The 20,725-nt window shown below is 42.2% G+C and overlaps 1 protein-coding gene across 1 annotated transcript in view; it reads right to left on the reverse strand.

Annotated features, from left to right (window-relative positions):
* trim37 (tripartite motif containing 37) overlaps positions 1 to 20,725 on the reverse strand; it is a 405,219-nt gene that overhangs the window by 134,063 nt on the left and 250,431 nt on the right. The window contains exon 18 of the mRNA XM_034165414.1: positions 15,632 to 15,714. Within this exon, the coding sequence (XP_034021305.1) occupies positions 15,632 to 15,714 (83 nt within the window). The remainder of the gene's footprint in view (positions 1 to 15,631; positions 15,715 to 20,725) is intronic.

Raw genomic sequence — 20,725 nt, forward strand, 5'->3', positions numbered from 1 at the left:
TCTGACAGCATTTTTAAAAAAAGTAGGAATCAGCATCTGATGAGTCTGCAGGCCAAATTGAAACAAAGACAGAACATGGACAGCCAAAGAACCAACGCTCAAGTAAGGTCTGAAATAAAGATAGTACAAAGACAAATAGATGAGATTTATAACCTAGAAGTACAAAAGATTATGTTTTTAAAACAAAAACATTACGAGGTTGGATCTAGATCAGCAAAAATCCTGGCTTATAAATTGCGAAAACAGCAAAGGGAGAACAGAATTTACAAGGTGAAAAATCCGGTTACTGGCCAAGCTGAAGATTCAAGGGAAAAAAATAAAATGTTTCGGTAAATTTTACCAGGATTTATACACTCAACCGGCAACGGCAAATGAAGAAAGCATTGACAAGTTTTTGATGAGACTGGAGCTGCCTAAAATTCAAGATTCACAAAATGAGATGTTAGTTAAGCCAATCACTATTAAAGAAATAAATTTAGCAATAACAAAATTGAAATCTCGTAAGTCGCCAGGATCTGATGGATATACACGAGAATGGTATAAATGTCTAAAAACGAGTCTATCCCCTCTATTATTGCGAACTTTCAACTCAGTTATACAGACCAGTGAAATACCTCCCTCTTGCGTGAGGCCATCATTTCGGTGATACCTAAAGAAAATAAAGATAAACAAGAATGTGGGAATTATAGACCCATAAGTGTCTTCACTGTGGACTATAAGTTGTTCACGTCCATACTGGCTCGTTGATTAGAAAAAGTACTGCCTAACATAATTGATTTGGACCAGACAGGTTTCATATATCAAAGACAAACATTGGATAACATTAGAAGGTCGCTACATATAATGGAGAAGGTAACAAGACAAAAAACTGAAGCATTGATAGTCAGGCTAGATGCAGAAAAGGCTTTCGATTCAGTAAGGTGGCTTTTTCTTTATAAAATACTAGGTAAATTCACTTTCATGAAACATTTATTAGGATTATTAAATCTCTCTACTCAAAACCAACAGCACGAATAAAGATCAATGGTGATCTTTCAGATTCATTTAATTTGGAAAGGGGAAGTAGACAGGGATGCCCAATTTCACCACTTTTATTTGCACTATTCATCGAACCTCTTGGACAAATGATTAGACAGTGTCCCCAAGTCAGGGGTGTGACAACTGCCAGGACTGAACACAAGTTGGCAATGTTCACAGATGACGTACTAGTTTACATGGAAGATCCTGAAAACTCATTCAATGGACTAATGAATATATTGGAAACATTTGGAAGCTTAGGCTATAAGCTTAATTTTACAAAAACCCAGGTGTTGACCTTGAACTACACTGCTTCAGCAAATCTACTGAAAAGATATAATTTGAAATGGGAGGCCACAGGACTTAAATATTTGGGAATTACATTAACTAAAAATCTGTCAACTTTGCTACAAACTAATTATGAACCATTGTCATGGTCAATTAAAGATCTGTACAGATGGAATCTTATCCCATTTTTGAGCCTAACCTCCAGAGTGAATTCAATTAAAATGACAGTGCTTCCTAAATTGCTGTAATTGTTTAGGACCTTACCATTGGAAGTACCGGATGGTTACTTTAAAGAATGGGATAAACAAATATCACGTTTCATTTGGCAAGGAAAGAAGCCAAGGGTACGTTACAGTACAATGCAGTTACAAAAAGAAAAGGGAGGGATGGCCCTTCCCTGTTTAAGAAATTACTTTTATGCATCTCAGTTGGTTCCACTACTATATTGGTATAATGAAGATTATAGAGGTAAGTGGAGAGACATGGAATTTACACTGATAAAGAATTTCCCTCTTCAGGCATTAATAGCAGACAAAAATCTATGGTCTCATGTGGAAGTACTGAGATGCCCATGGATAGCTCTAACCTTGAAGATCTGGCAAAAGGTGATAAATTTGACCCAAATTCAGAAAATTTTACCATTATTGAAATGGTGTGCCTTTGACACGGAGTTTCCTGCTAATAGAACTGACAATGTTTTTAAATCCTGGATAGGGAAGGGCCTGACAACCTGCTTGTCTTTCACAAACAATAAAATATTCCTTAGTTTTAAGGCTTTGCAAGATAAATATGACCTCCAGTCAACTGAATTTTTTAGATACTTACAGATTAGGCATTCCTTTACCTCAAGTTGTAAATTATCTAATTTTACTCAATCCGAAGAAGCATTTAGTAAAATATTGGTTTCGGCCTACGGGCAGTGTACTAAAAAATTTATATCCAAATTATACAATGCTCTCTATACATCTGATAAGTGTACAACATTATACGTGAAGCAGAAATGGGGGAAAAAGAGGCAGTAATCGAAATTACAGAGGATGAATGGGAAACTATGTGGTCATTTCAGTGGTCATCAACGGCCTCAGCAACCTGGAGGGAACACTGCTGGAAGAATGTCATACGTTATTTTAAAGCTCCAGCTCAGGGTATCAACAAGTTGGCATGTTGGAGACAGTGTGGTTCAGAGGAGGGGAATCACTATCATATATTCTGGGCTTGTCCCAAATTAGACAGTTATTGGAGGGAGGTCCACTCAAGATTAAACCTGGGGCCTGTACTACAAAGTGGGGTTACTGGCTTATCAGGGTAACTTCGGGAGTAAGTTGATGACGTGTGGAGTAACTTCCCGGTTAACCCGTACTACGAAAGGTGGATAGGTTTTGATCGAGGTATGCTGCCATGGCAATTTATGCTGTGTGCCAATCCTGCTCCAAGCAGGTTATGTTCTCTGATAGCTTGAGGTTTTCAGTTAACCACTCCCTTTATAAGTACCATCCATCCACCTTCAATCACTCTGAAGACAATGCCGGCCTACCTGGATGATCCATTTGATATTGGGGCACAAATTGTGAGGGGCTCTCTTCGCAGGGCGAGGGTTTTTAAAGACCGCCAGAATCCGCTGACATACCCGGACAATATTATCTATGAAAGTTATAGATCCTCAGCCGAGGGAATTCGTTGTCAGCTGATCGGGCCAGAAGTCTGTAACATCACCCATCGTACACTGTAAAAAAAGACTGTTGTTTTTACAGGAGAACACTGGCAGCTGTGGTTACCAGGGAATTCCTGTAAAAAATACAGCAGTTAAATGTACAAAAAAAGAGCTCCTGTTTGTAGATGTAACAGTTCCTTTAATGTGAGTCAGCTGTGGTTCATTCACTGTAAATCAATATACATATTATGTCTGTAATGTTATCTACTGTGCTGCTGTATGTTTTACAGGAATTCCCTGGTAACCACAGCTGCCAGTGTTTTCCTGTAAAAACAAGTCATTTTTACAGTGTAGCAATGCCCCGACGATCGAGCAGATAATGTGCCTTGTGCCTATTTTGCCAGTGGACAATTTATGTATTCCATCGGTGATGCTGAACATCTGAGATTCGCAAGGTAGTACTTGCTCTGTCTAAACTGTTGGATGCCATTTGTCATTTTCCCTGGCCATTTATCCACAATGCAAATCAAAGAAGGGTTTTATGCAATCACGGGTAATTACTAATATCAAAATAGGTCTAATGCATGTCCATTAATTAGGCGAAGTGGGGCTTATCAAGCTATGAATATAAACCTACCGTTCTGAAGGATGTTTTTAGATTTCATCTTCACCTGCTGCCAGGTGCGTTTGGCACTGCTACTGCATCTGACATATTGACAGGATTAGGAATAGCAATCATACAGTCAAGGTAGCCTATTTAGGAAACATTAAATTAACCTAACATCTATTAATAGGCCTATGCCCACTTCTGAATCGTGTTGCATCTGGGTGTAATTAATGAAAGGTCTTTTTTTTTTTTTACACATATTAGACATTCCACAGGTTAATCATCTGTAACAGATTTGGAGAACAATTATGCATTTACCCGATCAGCAAAACGTTGCCAACAAGCCTGTCTTGCTTTATTGGCAGACGATGTGTTCGATTTCCCCCTAAACATTAATTTAAATTCCTCGTAGCTCCACATAATAATCGTGCATTCTTCTTCGGTAAAGTAAGGTGACCGCGTGATCATTGAAAAATGGTGACGTGTGCTGCAACCCGCCCCTTTTATGTGAACGCACACAAACTCCACTTAGGTTAACAGGTTCAACAAATCATCTTATTCAGCGTCGTAGTACCGATTAACACCACTTGAGGGAACCAGGTTTTGTCAACCCCGGTTTAAGAGGTTGACCCTGGGTTACATCTGAGTAAGTTAACCCCGCGTCGTAGTACAGGCCCCAGGTGTTTGGAATGAATATGCCTTTTAATTTTGAAACTTTGTACTTAGGTAGGATTAATTTTCTGGAACGGAGAAGTGATAAGAAGCTGTTACAAAAAAAATTACAAAAAAAATGGTTATCTTCTGTTCCGCCTTCACTGGATCAAATCAAATCAATTTTATTTATATAGCGCCAAATCACAACAAACAGTTGCCCCAAGGCGCTTTATATTGTAAGGCAAAAGCCATACAATAAGTACAGAAAAACCTCAACGGTCAAAACGACACCCTGTGAGCAAGCACTTGGCGACAGTGGGAAGGAAAAACTCCCTTTTAACAGGAAGAAACCTCCAGCAGAACCAGGCTCAGGGAGGGGCAGTCTTCTGCTGGGACTGGTTGGGGCTGAGGGAGAGAACCAGGAAAAAGACATGCTGTGGAGGGGAGCAGAGATCGATCACTAATGATTAAATGCAGAGTGGTGCATACAGAGCAAAAAGAGAAAGAAACACTCAGTGCATCATGGGAACCCCCCAGCAGTCTACGTCTATAGCAGCATAACTAAGGGATGGTTCAGGGTCACCTGATCCAGCCCTAACTATAAGCTTTAGCAAAAAGGAAAGTTTTAAGCCTAATCTTAAAAGTAGAGAGGGTGTCTGTCTCCCTGATCCGAATTGGGAGCTGGTTCCACAGGAGAGGAGCCTGAAAGCTGAAGGCTCTGCCTCCCATTCTACTCTTACAAACCCTAGGAACTACAAGTAAGCCTGCAGTCTGAGAGCGAAGCGCTCTATTGGGGTTATATGGTACTATGAGGTCCCTAAGATAAGATCGGACCTGATTATTCAAAACCTTATAAGTAAGAAGAAGAATTTTAAATTCTATTCTAGAATTAACAGGAAGCCAATGAAGAGAGGCCAATATGGGTGAAATATGCTCTCTCCTTCTAGTCCCCGTCAGTACTCTAGCTGCAGCATTTTGAATTAACTGAAGGCTTTTCAGGGAACTTTTAGGACAACCTGATAATAATGAATTACAATAGTCCAGCCTAGAAGAAATGAATGCATGAATTAGTTTTTCAGCATCACTCTGAGACAAGACCTTTGTAATTTTAGAGATATTGCGCAAAAAAAATACAAAATGCAAAAAAGCAGTCCTACATATTTGCTTAATATGCGCATTGAAGGACATATCCTGATCAAAAATGACTCCAAGATTTCTCACAGTATTACTAGAGGTCAGGGTAATGCCATCCAGAGTAAGGATCTGGTTAGACACCATGTTTCTAAGATTTGTGGGGCCAAGAACAATAACTTCAGTTTTATCTGAATTTAAAAGCAGGAAATTAGAGGTCATCCATGTCTTTATGTCTGTAAGACAATCCTGCAGTTTAACTAATTGGTGTGTGTCCTCTGGCTTCATGGATAGATAAAGCTGGGTATCATCTGCGTAACAATGAAAATTTAAGCAATGCTTTCTAATAATGCTGCCTAAAGGAAGCATGTATAAAGTGAATAAAATTGGTCCTAGCACAGAACCTTGTGGAACTCCATAATTAACCTTAGTCTGTGAAGAAGATTCCCCATTTACATGAACAAATTGTAATATATTAGATAAATATGATGCAAACCACCACAGCGCAGTGCCTTTAATACCTATGGCATGCTCTAATCTCTGTAATAAAATTTTATGGTCAACAGTATCAAAAGCAGCACTGAGGTCTAACAGGACAAGCACAGAGATGAGTCCACTGTCTGAGGCCATAAGAAGATCATTTGTAACCTTCACTAATGCTGTTTCTGTACTATGATGAATTCTGAAACCTGACTGAAACTCTTCAAATAGGCCATTCCTCTGCAGATGATCAGTTAGCTGTTTTACAACTACCCTTTCAAGAATTTTTGAGAGAAAAGGAAGGTTTGAGATTGGCCTATAATTAGCTAAGATAGCTGGGTCAAGTGATGGCTTTTTAAGTAATGGTTTAATTACTGCCACCTTAAAAGCCTGTGGTACATAGCCAACTAATAAAGACAGATTGATCATATTTAAGATCGAAGCATTAATTAATGGTAGGGCTTCCTTGAGCAGCCTGGTAGGAATGGGGTCTAATAGACATGTTGATGGTTTGGAGGAAGTAACTAATAAAAATAACTCAGACAGAACAATGGGAGAGAAAGAGTCTAACCAAATATCAGCATTTTTGAAAGCAGCCAAAGATAACGATATGTCTCTGGGATGGTTATGAGTAATTTTTTCTCTAATAGCGCCTTGGGGCAACTGTTTGTTGTGATTTGGCGCTATATAAGAAAAAGTTGATTGATTGATTGATAATAGTTAAAATTTTATTAGCAAAGAAAGTCATGAAGTCATTACTAGTTAAAGTTAAAGGAATACTCAGCTCAATAGAGCTCTGACTCTGTCAGCCTGGCTACAGTGCTGAAAAGAAACCTGGGGTTGTTCTTATTTTCTTCAATTAGTGATGAGTAGAAAGATGCCCTAGCTTTACGGAGGGCTTTTTTATAGAGCAACAGACTCTTTTTCCAGGCTAAGTGAAGATCTTCTAAATTAGTGAGACGCCATTTCCTCTCCAACTTACGGGTTATCTGCTTTAAGCTGCAACTTTGTGAGTTATACCATGGAGTCAGGCACTTCTGATTTAAGGCTCTCTTTTTCAGAGGAGCTACAGCATCCAAAGATGTGCTCATTGAGGATGTAAAACTATTGACGAGATAATCTATTTCACTCATTTAAGTAGCTACTCTGCACTGTGTTGGTATATGGCATTGGAGAACATAAAGAAGGAATCATATCCTTAAACCTAGTTACAGCGCTTTCCGAAAGACTTCTACTATAATGAAACTTATTCCCCACTGCTGGGTAGTCCATTAAAGTAAATGTAAATGTTAAGAAATGATCAGACAGAAGGGGGTTTTCAGGGAATACTGTTAAGTCTTCAATTTCCATACCATAAGTCAGAACAAGATCTAAAGTATGGTTAAAGTGGTGGGTGGACTCATTTACATTTTGAGCAAAGCCAATTGAGTCTAATAATAGATTAAATGCAGTGTTGAGGCTGTCATTCTCAGTATCTACGAGGTCTATTAGAAAAGTATCCAACCTTATTTTTTTCAAAAACCATATGGATTTGAATCATGTGTGATTACATCAGACATGCTTGAACCCTCGTGGGCATGCGAGAGTTTTTTCACGCCTGTCGGTTACGTCATTCGCCTGTGAGCAGTCTTTGAGTGAGGAGTCGCCCACCCTCTCGTCGTTTTTTTCATTGTTTAGGAATGGCTCAGAGACTGCTGCTTTGTTTGATCAAATTTTTTTCAAAACTGTAAGGTACAACTGAGTGGACACCATTCGATAAATTCAGCTGGTTTTCGGTAAAAATTTTAACGGCTGATGAGAGATTTTGGTCTGGTAGTGTGGCCGTAAGGACGGCCCATGGCGCCTGGCGGCGATCTGCGCTTCGAGGTGGCAGCGTCTCGCCGTTTCAAGTTGAAAACTTCCACATTTCAGGCTCTGTTGACCCAGCAAGTCGTCAGAGAACAGAGAACTTTCAGAAGAAGTTGGCATGAGGAGTTTATTCGGACATTCCATTGTTAACGGACATTTTGTAATGAAAGAACGTGCGGGCAGAGTTGCATGTCGGGCCGGACCCGACCGCGGGGGGTCGCGACAGGAAAAACACCTCCGTTAGAAACCTTAACGGGCAAGTTGGAACATGCCCAAGCTGTTAAACAATTTCTCAGTTACTCACTTGTTGAAAGCCATCAAAAGCCGCCTGAATTTTACAAATGGTTTTCAACACGGAGGTGTTTTTCCTGTCGCGGCGCACACAGATTTGCCGAGTCGTCACGGAAACGACTCGGAGAATTTGCGCGCACGTCTTTCATTAACAAATGTCCTTAAACAGTGGAATGTCCGCATAAAGTCTTCATGCCAGCCTCTTCTGAATCTTCTCTGTTCTCTCACGATGTCCTGGGTGAATTAAGCCTTAAATTAGGATGTTTTCAGCTTGAAACAGGCCGACAATGGTGCCTGGAAGCGCTGCGCGACGTCCCGGTCCGTGGGAAGTCCTTACACCGACAGAAACACCCCATAATCTCTCATCAGCCGTTAAACGTTTCACCAAAAACCAGCTTAATTTCTCGAATAGTGTCCACTCGGATATTCCTCAGAGGTCCAGAAAAAATATTGATAAAGCAACGCACACCGTCTCGAGCAGCGTGTGAAACAAAGGAATTCAGCCGAGAGGGCGGGACCACATCTCACTCAAGGCCTGCCCACAGGGAAATGACGTCACCGACACGCGTGAAAAAACTCACGCATGCGCACAAGGGTTCAAGCATGATTGGTGTAATCGCATGTCATTCAAATCCATATAGTTAAAAAAAAATAAAAGGGTCGGTTTATTATCTAATAGACCTCGTATGTGGATGTTAAAATTGCCCACTATAATTGAAAATTCACAGAGAAACTCACAGTAATGACCAGGTGGACGATAGATAATAACAAATAAAACTGTTTTTTGGGACTTCCAATTTGGATGGACAAGACTAAGAGTCAAGCTTTCAAATGAATTAAAGCTCTGTTTGGGTTTTTGATTAATTAATAAGCTGGAATGGAAGATTGCTGCTAATCCTCCGCCTCGGCCCGTGCTACGAGCATTCTGGCAGTTAGTGTGACTCGGGGGTGTTGACTCATTTAAACTAACATATTCATCCTGCTGTAACCAGGTTTCTGTAAGGCAGAATAAATCAATATGTTGATCAATTATTATATCATTTACTAACAGGGACTTAGAAGAGAGAGACCTAATGTTTAATAGACCACATTTAACTGTTTTAGTCTGTGGTGCAGTTGAAGGTGCTATATTATTTTTTTTCTTTTTGAATTTTTATGCTTAAGTAGATTTTTACTGGTTGTTGGTGGTCTGGGAGCAGGCACCGTCTCTACGGGGATGGGATATTGGGGGGATGGCAGGGGGAGAGAAGCTGCAGATAGGTGTGTAAGACTACAACTCTGCTTCCTGGTCCCAACCCTGGATAGTCACGGTTTGGAGGGTTTAATAAAATTGGCCAGATTTCTAGAAATGAGAGCTGCTCCATCCAAAGTGGGATGGATGTCGTCTCTCCTAACAAGACCAGGTTTTCCCCAGAAGCTTTGCCAATTATTTATGAAGCCCACCTCATTTTTTGGACACCACTCAGACAGCCAGCAATTCAAGGAGAACATGCGGCTAAACATGTCACTCCCGGTCCGATTGCGGAGGGGCCCAGAGAAAACTACAGAGTCCGACATTGTTTTTGCAAAGTTACACACCGATTCAATGTTAATTTTAGTGACCTCCGATTGGCGTAACCGGGTGTCATTACTGCCGATGTGAATTACAATGTTACCAAATTTACACTTAGCCTTAGCCAGCAGTTTCAAATTTCCTTCGATGTCGCCTGCTCTGACCCCCGGAAGACAATTGACTATGGTTGCTGGTGTTGCTAACTTCACATTTCTCAAAACAGTCGCCAATAACCAGAGTTTGTTCCTCGGCGGGTGTGTAAAAACAAAATGAAAAAAAAAAGAGAATACATTTGAATGATGTGTGGGTGACCTGGCACCCAAAGTCTGGGTGTAAGGCAAACAAGGGAAGGGGCATGGCAAAGTGAGCGCTGTGGTGTGCTATCTTTTGAAGACCTGCCGTGTCTCTGTGCTGGATGTTGAATGATATCCAACCTATGAATTGTGTACATGTAAACCAGGGTCCTCTGACAATCACATAACTGTACTGCATGTAAGCACATGTCTTCAGGGTATTTTTCCTGATTCTCTCCCCTCAGCCCCAACCAGTCCCAGCAGAAGACTGCCCCTCCCTGAGCCTGGTTCTGCTGGAGGTTTCTTCCTGTTAAAAGGGAGTTTTTCCTTCCCACTGTTGCCAAGTGCTTGCTCACAGGGGGTCGTTTTGACCATTGGGGTTTTTCCGTAATTATTGTATGGCTTTGCCTTACAATATAAAGTGCCTTGGGGCAACTGTTTGTTGTGATTTGGCGCTATATAAATAAAACTGATTTGATTTGATTTATTACGGCCATCAGGGCAGTGACATGCACACCCACAACTGTTATTACCACTGCATCCACTGCTAATAACCACCAGTCTGCAGTGCATCACACTGAACCCACAATCAGGGGACTATGGATGACATAAGTACAAATATTGGATAACATATGTAAGGAAGAGGGGCAGAAAGGCAGGTCCTGACAGTGAACCAAAAATGACCGATATTCACCCTCGTCTAACTCTGACGAATATCAGTCATTTTGGGCAACTGGGCATGGATGAAGGGACTCTGAAAATGCATACCACCCTCCAAAAGCATGTTATAGTATTATTATTTATGCACCAATGACAGCGGATCCAAACTTCTTTCACAAAGTAAATAAAACCTTGGGAGAAATGGAGGGTGATATAATTCTGACAGGAGATTTTAACCAAGTTTGGGATGCATTTATAGATTGAAGTGCTCTCACAGGCCCATCGTCGATAGCCAAAGATAGAGCTGCTATACACATGTTAAGTGAGGATAATACTCTGGTGAACATTTGGCGGTTGACAAACCCACGTGAAAGAGAATATACTTTTTTCTTTCAATGTCACAGATCACACTCAAGAATTAATGTTTTTAATATCAAATAATATAACCAAGCAAGTTGCATATTGTAAAATTAATGCAATGGCCCGAATTTGACTGAGCAGCTGCAGAGCTGAGAATCGATATAAATAATGACAAGGAGAGAAGAGATGGACGGAGAAAGAATGAGGCTTTTAACTTACTACGACAAAAAGAATTGCAGTCATTTTTTAAGTACTTGAAGAACAGACAGGAAATCAACAGGATGGGAAGCGTCTCAAGCTTATATTCAAGGGAAAATTATAGCATATACAGCTAAAAAGAAAAGGGAGGATATGAGTAAGATAAAGGAATTGGAACCTAAAATTAGGACACATGAAAGGAATTTGACAGACAATTTCTCAAACCAGCTATATCACAACTTTTGCAAACTTAAATTTGAACTTCAGGAACTATATATTAAAAAAGTAGAATATGCTGTGTTCAGGCTGGGGACATCCTTTCATGAGGAAGCTCCAGTCCTAGAAGAAGTACACAATGAAGTGTTTGTTTTACAATGTCTTCCACCGACCTTCAATGAGGCTTTAATAACAGTCATTCCAAAAAAGGATCGGGATCCATTACAACCCTCTAATTATCAACCTATAATGTAGACTGTAAAATTCTAACCAAAATTCTAGCAACTGGTTTAGAGAATGTTTTCCCAGGTATTAATCATACAGATCAGGTAGGCTTTATGAAGAACAGATCATCAACGGATAATATGAGAAGACTACTGCACCTAACAAGTCTGAACAGAGACAAAAAAGTCTAATTGTTGCCCTCCCAGTCAATGTGGAGAAGGCTTTTGACCGTGTGCAGTGGGACTTTTTATTTGCAGCTTTATCACATTTTGGGTTTTCGTATTCATTTCTTATTACATGGGAAAAAAGGTTGGATAATAGTCCCAAGGCATCAGTGGTAACGAACAGTTGTTTTGTCGCCCTTCTTTAGCCTTAAAAGAGCCATGAGACAGGGGTGTCCTCGCTCAGCCTTGCTGTTCAGCATTTCATTGGAGCCACTGGTGGTCATCATAAGAGATAACATAGATATAAGGGCCATAGAGGGAGGCGGTAAACAACACAAACTGCTGCTTTATGCAGATGATGTACTGGTCCTACTGGAAGACCCAAGTCATTCAACATCTCACCTGATGGATACAATACAACTTTACTCTAATGTATCAGGATATAAAACTAACTGGACAAAGTCTGAAGCAATGCCAATATCTGGGATTAGTAGTGGAGATACAACAAAAATTGGTTTTAAGTGGATACCAAAAGCAAAGACATATTTAGGAATTAAAATATGTAGGGAGGTGGAAGAAATGTCACATTTAAACTTTGATCCAATGTTACAAAAGACAAAAATTAATTTGGACAAGTGGAATAAAATAAGGTTGACTTTGTGGGGAAGAGTGAATGTAATTAAAATGGTGGTTTGACCACAGTTCAACTAACTCCCTTCTTATGATGGTGCCAGTTACACTGCACCCCCCCCCCCCCCCCTCCATTTTTAATAAATACGACACAGTGGTTAAGGAGTTTATCTCGGACAGGAAAAGGCCAAGGATTAAGTTAACTAAGTTATGTTTACCCAGGGACAAGGGAGGGTTGGGCTTACCTGAACCAAAATTGTACTACATGTCCTCTGAGATGGTGAAACTTGTGCTACATTGGGCCGGACAATACAATTTAGACTGAGCTGTTCTAGAATAATCTTTATCCTCCCCTTTCACACCCATACAGCTCCTGCCTCAAAAATCCAGGCAGAAATTATCTTATTGTAAACAGTCATAGTCGTCCTTGTGGCAAAATCCTAGTCTGTGTTGGTAAAACACCAGGAAGAGTTGGCACAACCAGGGAATACCTACACTGGATCATTTGTATAGTGGTGACGTGTTTATGTCCTACAATGGCGTATGGACGAAATATAACCTATAGGGAAAGGAGCATTTTTGGAAATATCTTCAGATAAGAAGCTGTCTTATGTCATGAGATCAGCAAACGGAAGACAACTATATTTCAGAGTATCTGGTTTTACCACCTCATCATCACAGAGCCTCCATATTCTACAGAAGAAAGAATTCTGCACTCAGCACTGACCTAAAACTTTGAAGGTTTTATGGGAAAAGGACTTTGGGGTTGTTTTTGGGAAGGAGGAATGGATGAAAACAATTTCACAATGTGGAAAATTTTTAAGGGAATGTAAAGGCAAATATACACAAGATAAGATTGTACAAAGATCTTACTGGACTCCTGTGAGACTGAACAGATTAGGCCTCATGAACTAACTCACTGCGTTGGAAATGTCCAAATGATAACGGCGCGCTGATACGCTGCCTGTGTCCAGTTCTCAAAAGCTTCTGGGTGGTGGTTGTACGTGTTCTGGGTCATGAACCAACGTCTGCAGACAGCAGCAGGAATTTGAGCAACATATCAGCCGACGGTAAGAACCAGCTGTCTCACTGCACCGTCAGAGCGACCGCAGCACCGCCGAGGCACCGTGACCAAGATTAAACAGTCATATCAAGAAAAAGAAAAACTGAAATTTTGTTCATGACCTCACAAAACCTGCATAACTGCAGTGACCAGTGGGGGGCCAGGGGGCACTGCAGTTATGCAGGTTTTGTTTGCCGGTTTTTCGATCAGCGGGAAACAGAGTAACATCAGTGTTTCTGGGATCCTGATCACTGACGTGACGTTCAAAATGACCCACAAAACATTTTCCACATCAGTATTTGACTCCTACAAGTGTGTTCAGTGTTTATCTCTTCATGGGAAAATTTCACATCCATGAACCAGAAGAAGCAGAAATGATCACAAGTTCAAAAGATAAATGAACACAACACACACACAGACAGACAGACACACACACAAAGACAGACACAGAGAGACAGACAGACACACACAGACAGACAGACACACACACACACAAACAGACAGACAGACACACACACACATAGATTTTTGCTGGTTATTGGTAGTCTGGGAGCAGGCACCGTCTCTACGGGGATGGGGTAATGAGGGGATGGCAGGGGGAGAGAAGCTGCAGAGAGGTGTGTAAGACTACAACTCTGCTTCCTGGTCCCAACCCTGGATAGTCACGGTTTGGAGGATTTAAGAAAATTGGCCAGATTTCTAGAAATGAGAGCTGCTCCATCCAAAGTGGGATGGATGCCGTCTCTCCTAACAAGACCAGGTTTTCACCAGAAGCTTTGCCAATTATCTATGAAGCCCACCTCATTTTTTGGACACCACTCAGACAGCCAGCAATTCAAGGAGAACATGCGGCTAAACATGTCACTCCCGGTCCGATTGGGGAGGGGCCCAGAGAAAACTACAGAGTCCGACATTGTTTTTGCAAAGTTACACACCGATTTAATGTTAATTTTAGTGACCTCCGATTGGTGTAACCGGGTGTCATTACTGCCGACGTGAATTACAATCTTACCAAATTTACGCTTAGCCTTAGCCAGCAGTTTCAAATTTCCTTCAATGTCGCCTGCTCTGGCCCCCGGAAGACAATTGACTATGGTTGCTGGTGTCGCTAACTTCACATTTCTCAAAACAGAGTCGCCAATAACCAGAGTTTGATCCTCGGCGGGTGTGTCGTCGAGTGGGGAAAAAACGGTTAGAGATGTGAACGGGTTGGCGGTGTACACGGGGCTTCTGTTTAGGGCTACGCTTCCTCCTGACAGTCACCCAGTCGGCCTGCTTTCCCGGCTGCTCGGGATCTGCCAGGGGGGAACTAACGGCGGCTAAGCTACCTTGGTCCGCACCGACTACAGGGGCCTGGCTAGCTGTAGAATTTTCCACGGTGCGGAGCCGAGTCTCCAATTCGCCCAGCCTGGCCTCCAAAGCTACGAATAAGCTACACTTATTACAAGTACCATTACTGCTAAAGGAGGCCGAGGAATAACTAAACATTTCACACCCAGAGCAGAAAAGTGCGGGAGAGACAGGAGAAGCCGCCATGCTAAATCGGCTAAGAGCTAGTAGCTACGCTAAGCTAGCGGATTCCTAAAAACACGCAAAGTGAATAATGTGTAAATAATTTAGAGGTGATTCAGCAGAAGGAGTGCTTTAGTTAAGGCACGTAAAGATTACACTGGGAAACAAATCGTAATCTAGATAACTAGATCAATCTAACTGCGCAGATTAAACAGCTAACAGATACAGAAAAACACCGCTGTGCTCCGGAACAGGAAGTGATACAATACCGCAGTGAGAGCCAACCACCAGTAGAGGCAAGCAAGGACAGACAGACAGACAGACACACACAGACACACAAAGACAGACAGACAGACACACACACACAGACACACAAAGACAGACAGACAGACACACACACACAGACACACAAAGACAGACAGACACACACACACAGACACACAAAGACAGACAGACAGACACACACACACAGACACACAAAGACAGACAGACAGACACACACACACAGACACACAAAGACAGACAGACAGACACACACACAGACACACAGACACACACAGACACACACAGACACACACACACACACACACACACACACACACAGACAGACAGACACACAGACAGACAGACAGACAGACACGATGTCCCTGCTGACTGCAAATGAAGGAGCAGAATTAAATATTTTCCACTCGACGTCTTGTTGAACTCTGTGTTTTGGTGCACGTCCTCCGTCTGTGTCTCTACAGTCAAACAGCTTTTAAACTGCTCTTCTGCAGGTGTGTGAACTGCACCTGTGGCTCCAACCAGGTCATCGGGAAGTTCTCCTTCTTCTGTCTCTGAAGTACCAATGAAGTCCACAACATTCTCTCCGGACCTGCGTCGACACAAACACAAGTCACGACTGTGGAACGTTTATACACACACACACACACACACACACACACACACACACACACACACACATACATACATATACAGCCGAAGTCCGTTCAGTTCACCTTATTTATACAATATGAGTCGCCCAGAGGACCATTAAACCCCCACAAATTAGAAAAAAAGCACACCATCTGCAAAGAGTTACAGAGGGAGGACTGAGGATCTGGAAGCTCCCAGGTGTGTGAGGCACTTGAAAGATCAGCAGGGTTTTCTACAGCTGCATTTGTTTAGGATGTTTAGCATGCAGACACAGCGCAATCGACGACGTCATTGGCGGGCATCCGACTTGCCATTAGAAAAAACTGGCATCGGAGAGAAGGAAGTGGTCCAAAGCGCGGCTTCATTTCACCAAGAAAGACTGGTGCCAGCTGCATGGTAATGTTTCCCACCCGCCCGAACCCAGACTCACCGCCCGATCCCCGACTCACCGCCTGAACCCAGACTCACCGCCCGATCCCCGACTCACCGCCTGAACCCAGACTCACCGCCCTATCCCCGACTCACCGCCTGAACCCAGACTCACAGCCCTATCCTCGACACACCGCTGAAACCCCGACCCACCACCCTATCCCCGACTCACCACCCGAACCCCGACCCACCACCCTATCCCCGACTCACCACCCGAACCCCGACCCACTGCCCGATCCCCGACTCACCGCCCGATCCACTGTAGAAGGTGGCTCAGGATGCCATGTAGGACAGGTTTACTGCAGAAGGAGCAGCAAGTTCCACTGAACCAGAAGATGTATTTGACTGACAGTCCTTTGGCTTGTAGCACATTTTGTTGTTATTCTGTTCAACAAGTCAAGTCAAGCTTCATGGAAAATTTCAAACTACCAGAGCAAGAAACACAGAGACAGTGTGATGAAGAAGAGGAGGACTATGTAAGACCAATTCATACAATTTCTGATTTAAATATATCGGGCCACTCAACTAAACCAAGAAACAAAAGAGGACAACCTCAGAGGAGCACCAAGATTATGTAGTTTTATATTTGAACAAGAGCAATTGAGATTTCTGACGCCCACCAATCTGGATCCAGATCACCTCCAAAATTCAGTGGAGTCTTCCATGCCCTAATATACATCTGTGGTGCAAATCTGGTGAGAATCCCTGAAGTAGTTTTGATGTAATCCTGCTAAAAGACAGACAAATAAATAAACACCAATGGTGGTGGCAGCATCATGCTGTGGGGATGTTTATCAGCAGCAGGAACTGGGAGACTAGTCAGCATTGAGGGAAAGATGAATACAGCAAAATACAGAGACATCCTGGATGAAACCCTGCTCCAGAGCGCTCTTGACCTCAGACTGGGGTGACGGTTCATCTTCCAGCAGGACAATGACCCTAAATACACAGCCAAGATATCAAAGGAGTGTCTTCAGGACAACTCTGTGAATGTCCTTGAGTGGCCCAGTCAGAGCCCAGACCTGAATCCGACTGAACATCTCTGGAGAGATCTGAAAATGTCTGTGCACCGACGCTCCCCATCCAACCTGATGGAGCTTGAGAGGTGCTGCAAAGAGGAATGGACCAAACTGCCCAAAGACAGGTGCACCAAGCTTGTGGCATCATATTCAAGAAGACTTGAGGCTGGAATTGCTGCCAAAGGCGCATCAACAAAGTATTGAGCAAAGGCTGTGAATACTTATGTACATGTGATTTCATAGTATTTTATTTTTATTGGGTTTTGTTATTTATGCAAAGAAAAAAACTGCCAAACTGACAAGTAAACAAGAAGGCAGAAACATAAACGCACACCAAAAAAACCCCAAAACCAGTACAGTCCCAAAGTCACAAAACTAAACCCCGTGCAATTGTATCAGAGTGTTAAAAAAAGAAAAAAAAAACCTCACATGCTTCCTTCATGAGGCACTGAATTATAAGCCTGTGAAACCGGAGTCAGAGTTTGTGTGGAACAGTGTGCAGAGGAGCCCAGAGTCTGAGTGAGGCCATGAGTCAGTTTTTGCAGAGGGAGGAGAGCTGATATCTGGGACATCCACATACGCCCCGTGGGGACGTGAGGGGCAGACCACTGCAGTAATATGCACGTCTTAGCGAGGAATAAGAGGATTATTAATACAGACCTGGTATCTGTGTCAAAAAGATTAGCGGGTGCAGAAAGAGGGTGACATGATGAAACATGTAGCAGTCCCCTCCTGAATAACAACAGCTTTCCAAAACGACTGGGTGTGACCACATGACCAAAACAAATGAATAAGTGTCCCCTTAGGAGCTTTACATTTTTGATAAAGGTTGGAGCTATTGGGGAGCATCCTCCGGAGGCAGACAGGCGTGAAGTAAGTCCTACGAAAAAAATGAGAAACTTTGTTTGTGTATTGAAATTGAAGTACATTTTGGAAACACTCCATCACAAATCCTGGTCCAGTCACTAGAGCTAAATGTTACCCCCAGATCACGCTCCCACTGCGGCTTCAAATCTGAGTGCACAGGTACAGCAGAATTCCCTCGCAGAAGAGATTTGATAAAATGATGAATTTGGAGTCTTCAGAAGGAATCTTCAGAAGTCATCAGAAGGAATGGTAAACTCTGTCCTAATTTGTTCAAATGACTTTAAAGAGTCAGAGGTGAACAGGCTGGTGGACTCTGGTGGAACATTCACACATCCATTTTTACAAACCAATCTCCAAACTGGAGGAGGAAAATTAGAGGGGATCAAACAGAAATAACTGAGGAGATGTTCAAATATTTTCTCACATCCTTCCAAACCAATAATGTAGACAACAAAATAAAATTTTAATTTCTCTATATTGTAAATAAAAGGAAGAGAATCCAGTTTTAGAGGGTGACGTGCTCAGGATTCTAAATCAACCCATCGTGAGTCCTGTCTATTCATGAACCAGTTGGTCATCACTGTAAGTTCAGCAGATAATAATAACAGAGTTGGAAACTAGGCAGAGACAAACCCCCAAGTTAACTCGGGTTAGTGAGGTTTCTAAACTTAACCCTCTGACGTTTATTATTCCAAATATACTGAGAGATATGGACATTTAAAGATTAAAAAAATAGGAGTCAGATAACAAGGAAGGTTAATTATAATTTAATAATAAATCATTTATTTGAGGGAGGATATTCATTTTTATAGCATCAATCCTCCCCAGGAAGGAAGTAGGTAGAGACGCCCACTTCTTTGGATCATTTTTAATTTTCTGAATTAAAGGGGAGTAATTCACACTCAGTAGTACTAACTGTTGTATGTGTGTTTTATTTTTATTTTTGTGAATCTGTGTTTTAATGTAAAGCACCGTTTGAACACTGTCTGGCTGCTGTAAAGCGCTTTATAAATAAATGTTGATTGATTGATTGATTGATGAATATTACTGTCACAAGCTGGCTCCTAGCTTGCAACAAACAAATGATGGGAGACAAGATTTAGGCCAATCAAAAGAGTTTCATCGTAAATCATGATTAACTTTAAATAAAAATAAAGATAATGAGGTGTAAAATGTATGTGTGTGTTTGAATGTGTAACCAAAACCAACAAAACTGAACAAAAGGGTGTTACCGGACGTCTGGTCGGACCATCAGCGTGAACGGCTGTGCTGTGAGACGGCTCTCGACGGGACCTGAGCAATTAGTGTTTTAACCCCGTTTAAACGAGGCAAATCATTAAATAACTGTGAAACAAGAAACGGGGGGAGAGAAGTACGCTACAACCTGCACCTGAAATTGAACAGAGTGAGTGAACCAAGAGGCTCGAGAGTATTTCATGCGCTAGCTTAGCAGCTTAAGCTAATAAGCAAAGCCAAATAAGTCAACAGTAATAGTCAAGTGAATTGCGAGCCATGGCCAACCACGAAGTTATCCTCCAAGAACTGAAGGACTTCCGACGGGAAAATAAACACCAACTAGAAAGCCTCAGCGAAGAGCTGACCAAAGGGATCAACAGACTGGAAGAAGCCGAGGAGAGGATCGAAAAGACGGAGGAGAGAGTAAGACATATAGAGGAAGCAACGACCGAACTGGCACAGCTACACATACAGCTGGAGGAGAAGATGATGATATTGAGAGCCGTAGCAGGACAGAGAATATCAGAATTTACAGCGTTCCAGAATCACTGGAACAAGACTCTCCATCAATGTGTGTTTTTGCTGAAACACTACTGCGCGAGGGCTTAGAACTGGACGGCGTGGACGTTAACATCGAACGAGCCCATCGCTCTCTGGGTCCCCCACCTCCAAAAGAGGCTCCAGCACGCTCTATCATGGTCAGGTTACCCAGAGCTTCAAAAACAAAGAGCAGGTACTCCACAGAGCATGGCAAAAAAGAGGATTTACATGAAAGGCTAAACACATAACCCCGGACAACGATTATCCTCCTCTCATTCTTAAGAGATGAAGGGAATACGTGGAAGTGTGTAAGATTTTGAAAGAAACAACATATCGTTTCAAACCCTCTACCAAGCTCAACTGGAAGTGAAATTCACGGACGGGAGCAAAACCTACACCAACGCAGTGGAGGCACCTGAAGACATGTCCAGAAGAGGAAACGCTGTCAAGATCATCAAAGCACCCAAAACAATCCAGGAGCAACTTCAGCAACTAACCTGGACCACAGTGACCAGAGGAGGAGGAGACAGCAACGCAGTGAACCTGGGACAAGATCCAGGCTACAAGGAAAAGCTCCGTGCTTTCAGGAGAACCGCAGCCCCTCCCTCGGGACATTAAGGTCTCACTCCACTTTGACAGCGTTAAGACTCTTAATTTGTCTTATTTTATTTGTGACATAATATTATTAATGCTTCCTTGGGTGCAAACATTTAAGAAAATGATGGTCCTGGGGGGTTACTTTCCACAGCAGAGCCCCAGCCAATAAGGGCCCCCTTCACTGAACTGAGGTGGAAGTTGCCTTTAGAGGCTCAGCGGGGTCTGGTTAAAAGACCCCGGCCTCAGGAGCTCACATTCTTTAAGTTCCCTTGTTGTTGTTGT

This window comes from Thalassophryne amazonica, unplaced genomic scaffold, assembly GCF_902500255.1.
Source record: "Thalassophryne amazonica unplaced genomic scaffold, fThaAma1.1, whole genome shotgun sequence".
Lineage (NCBI taxonomy): Eukaryota > Metazoa > Chordata > Actinopteri > Batrachoidiformes > Batrachoididae > Thalassophryne > Thalassophryne amazonica.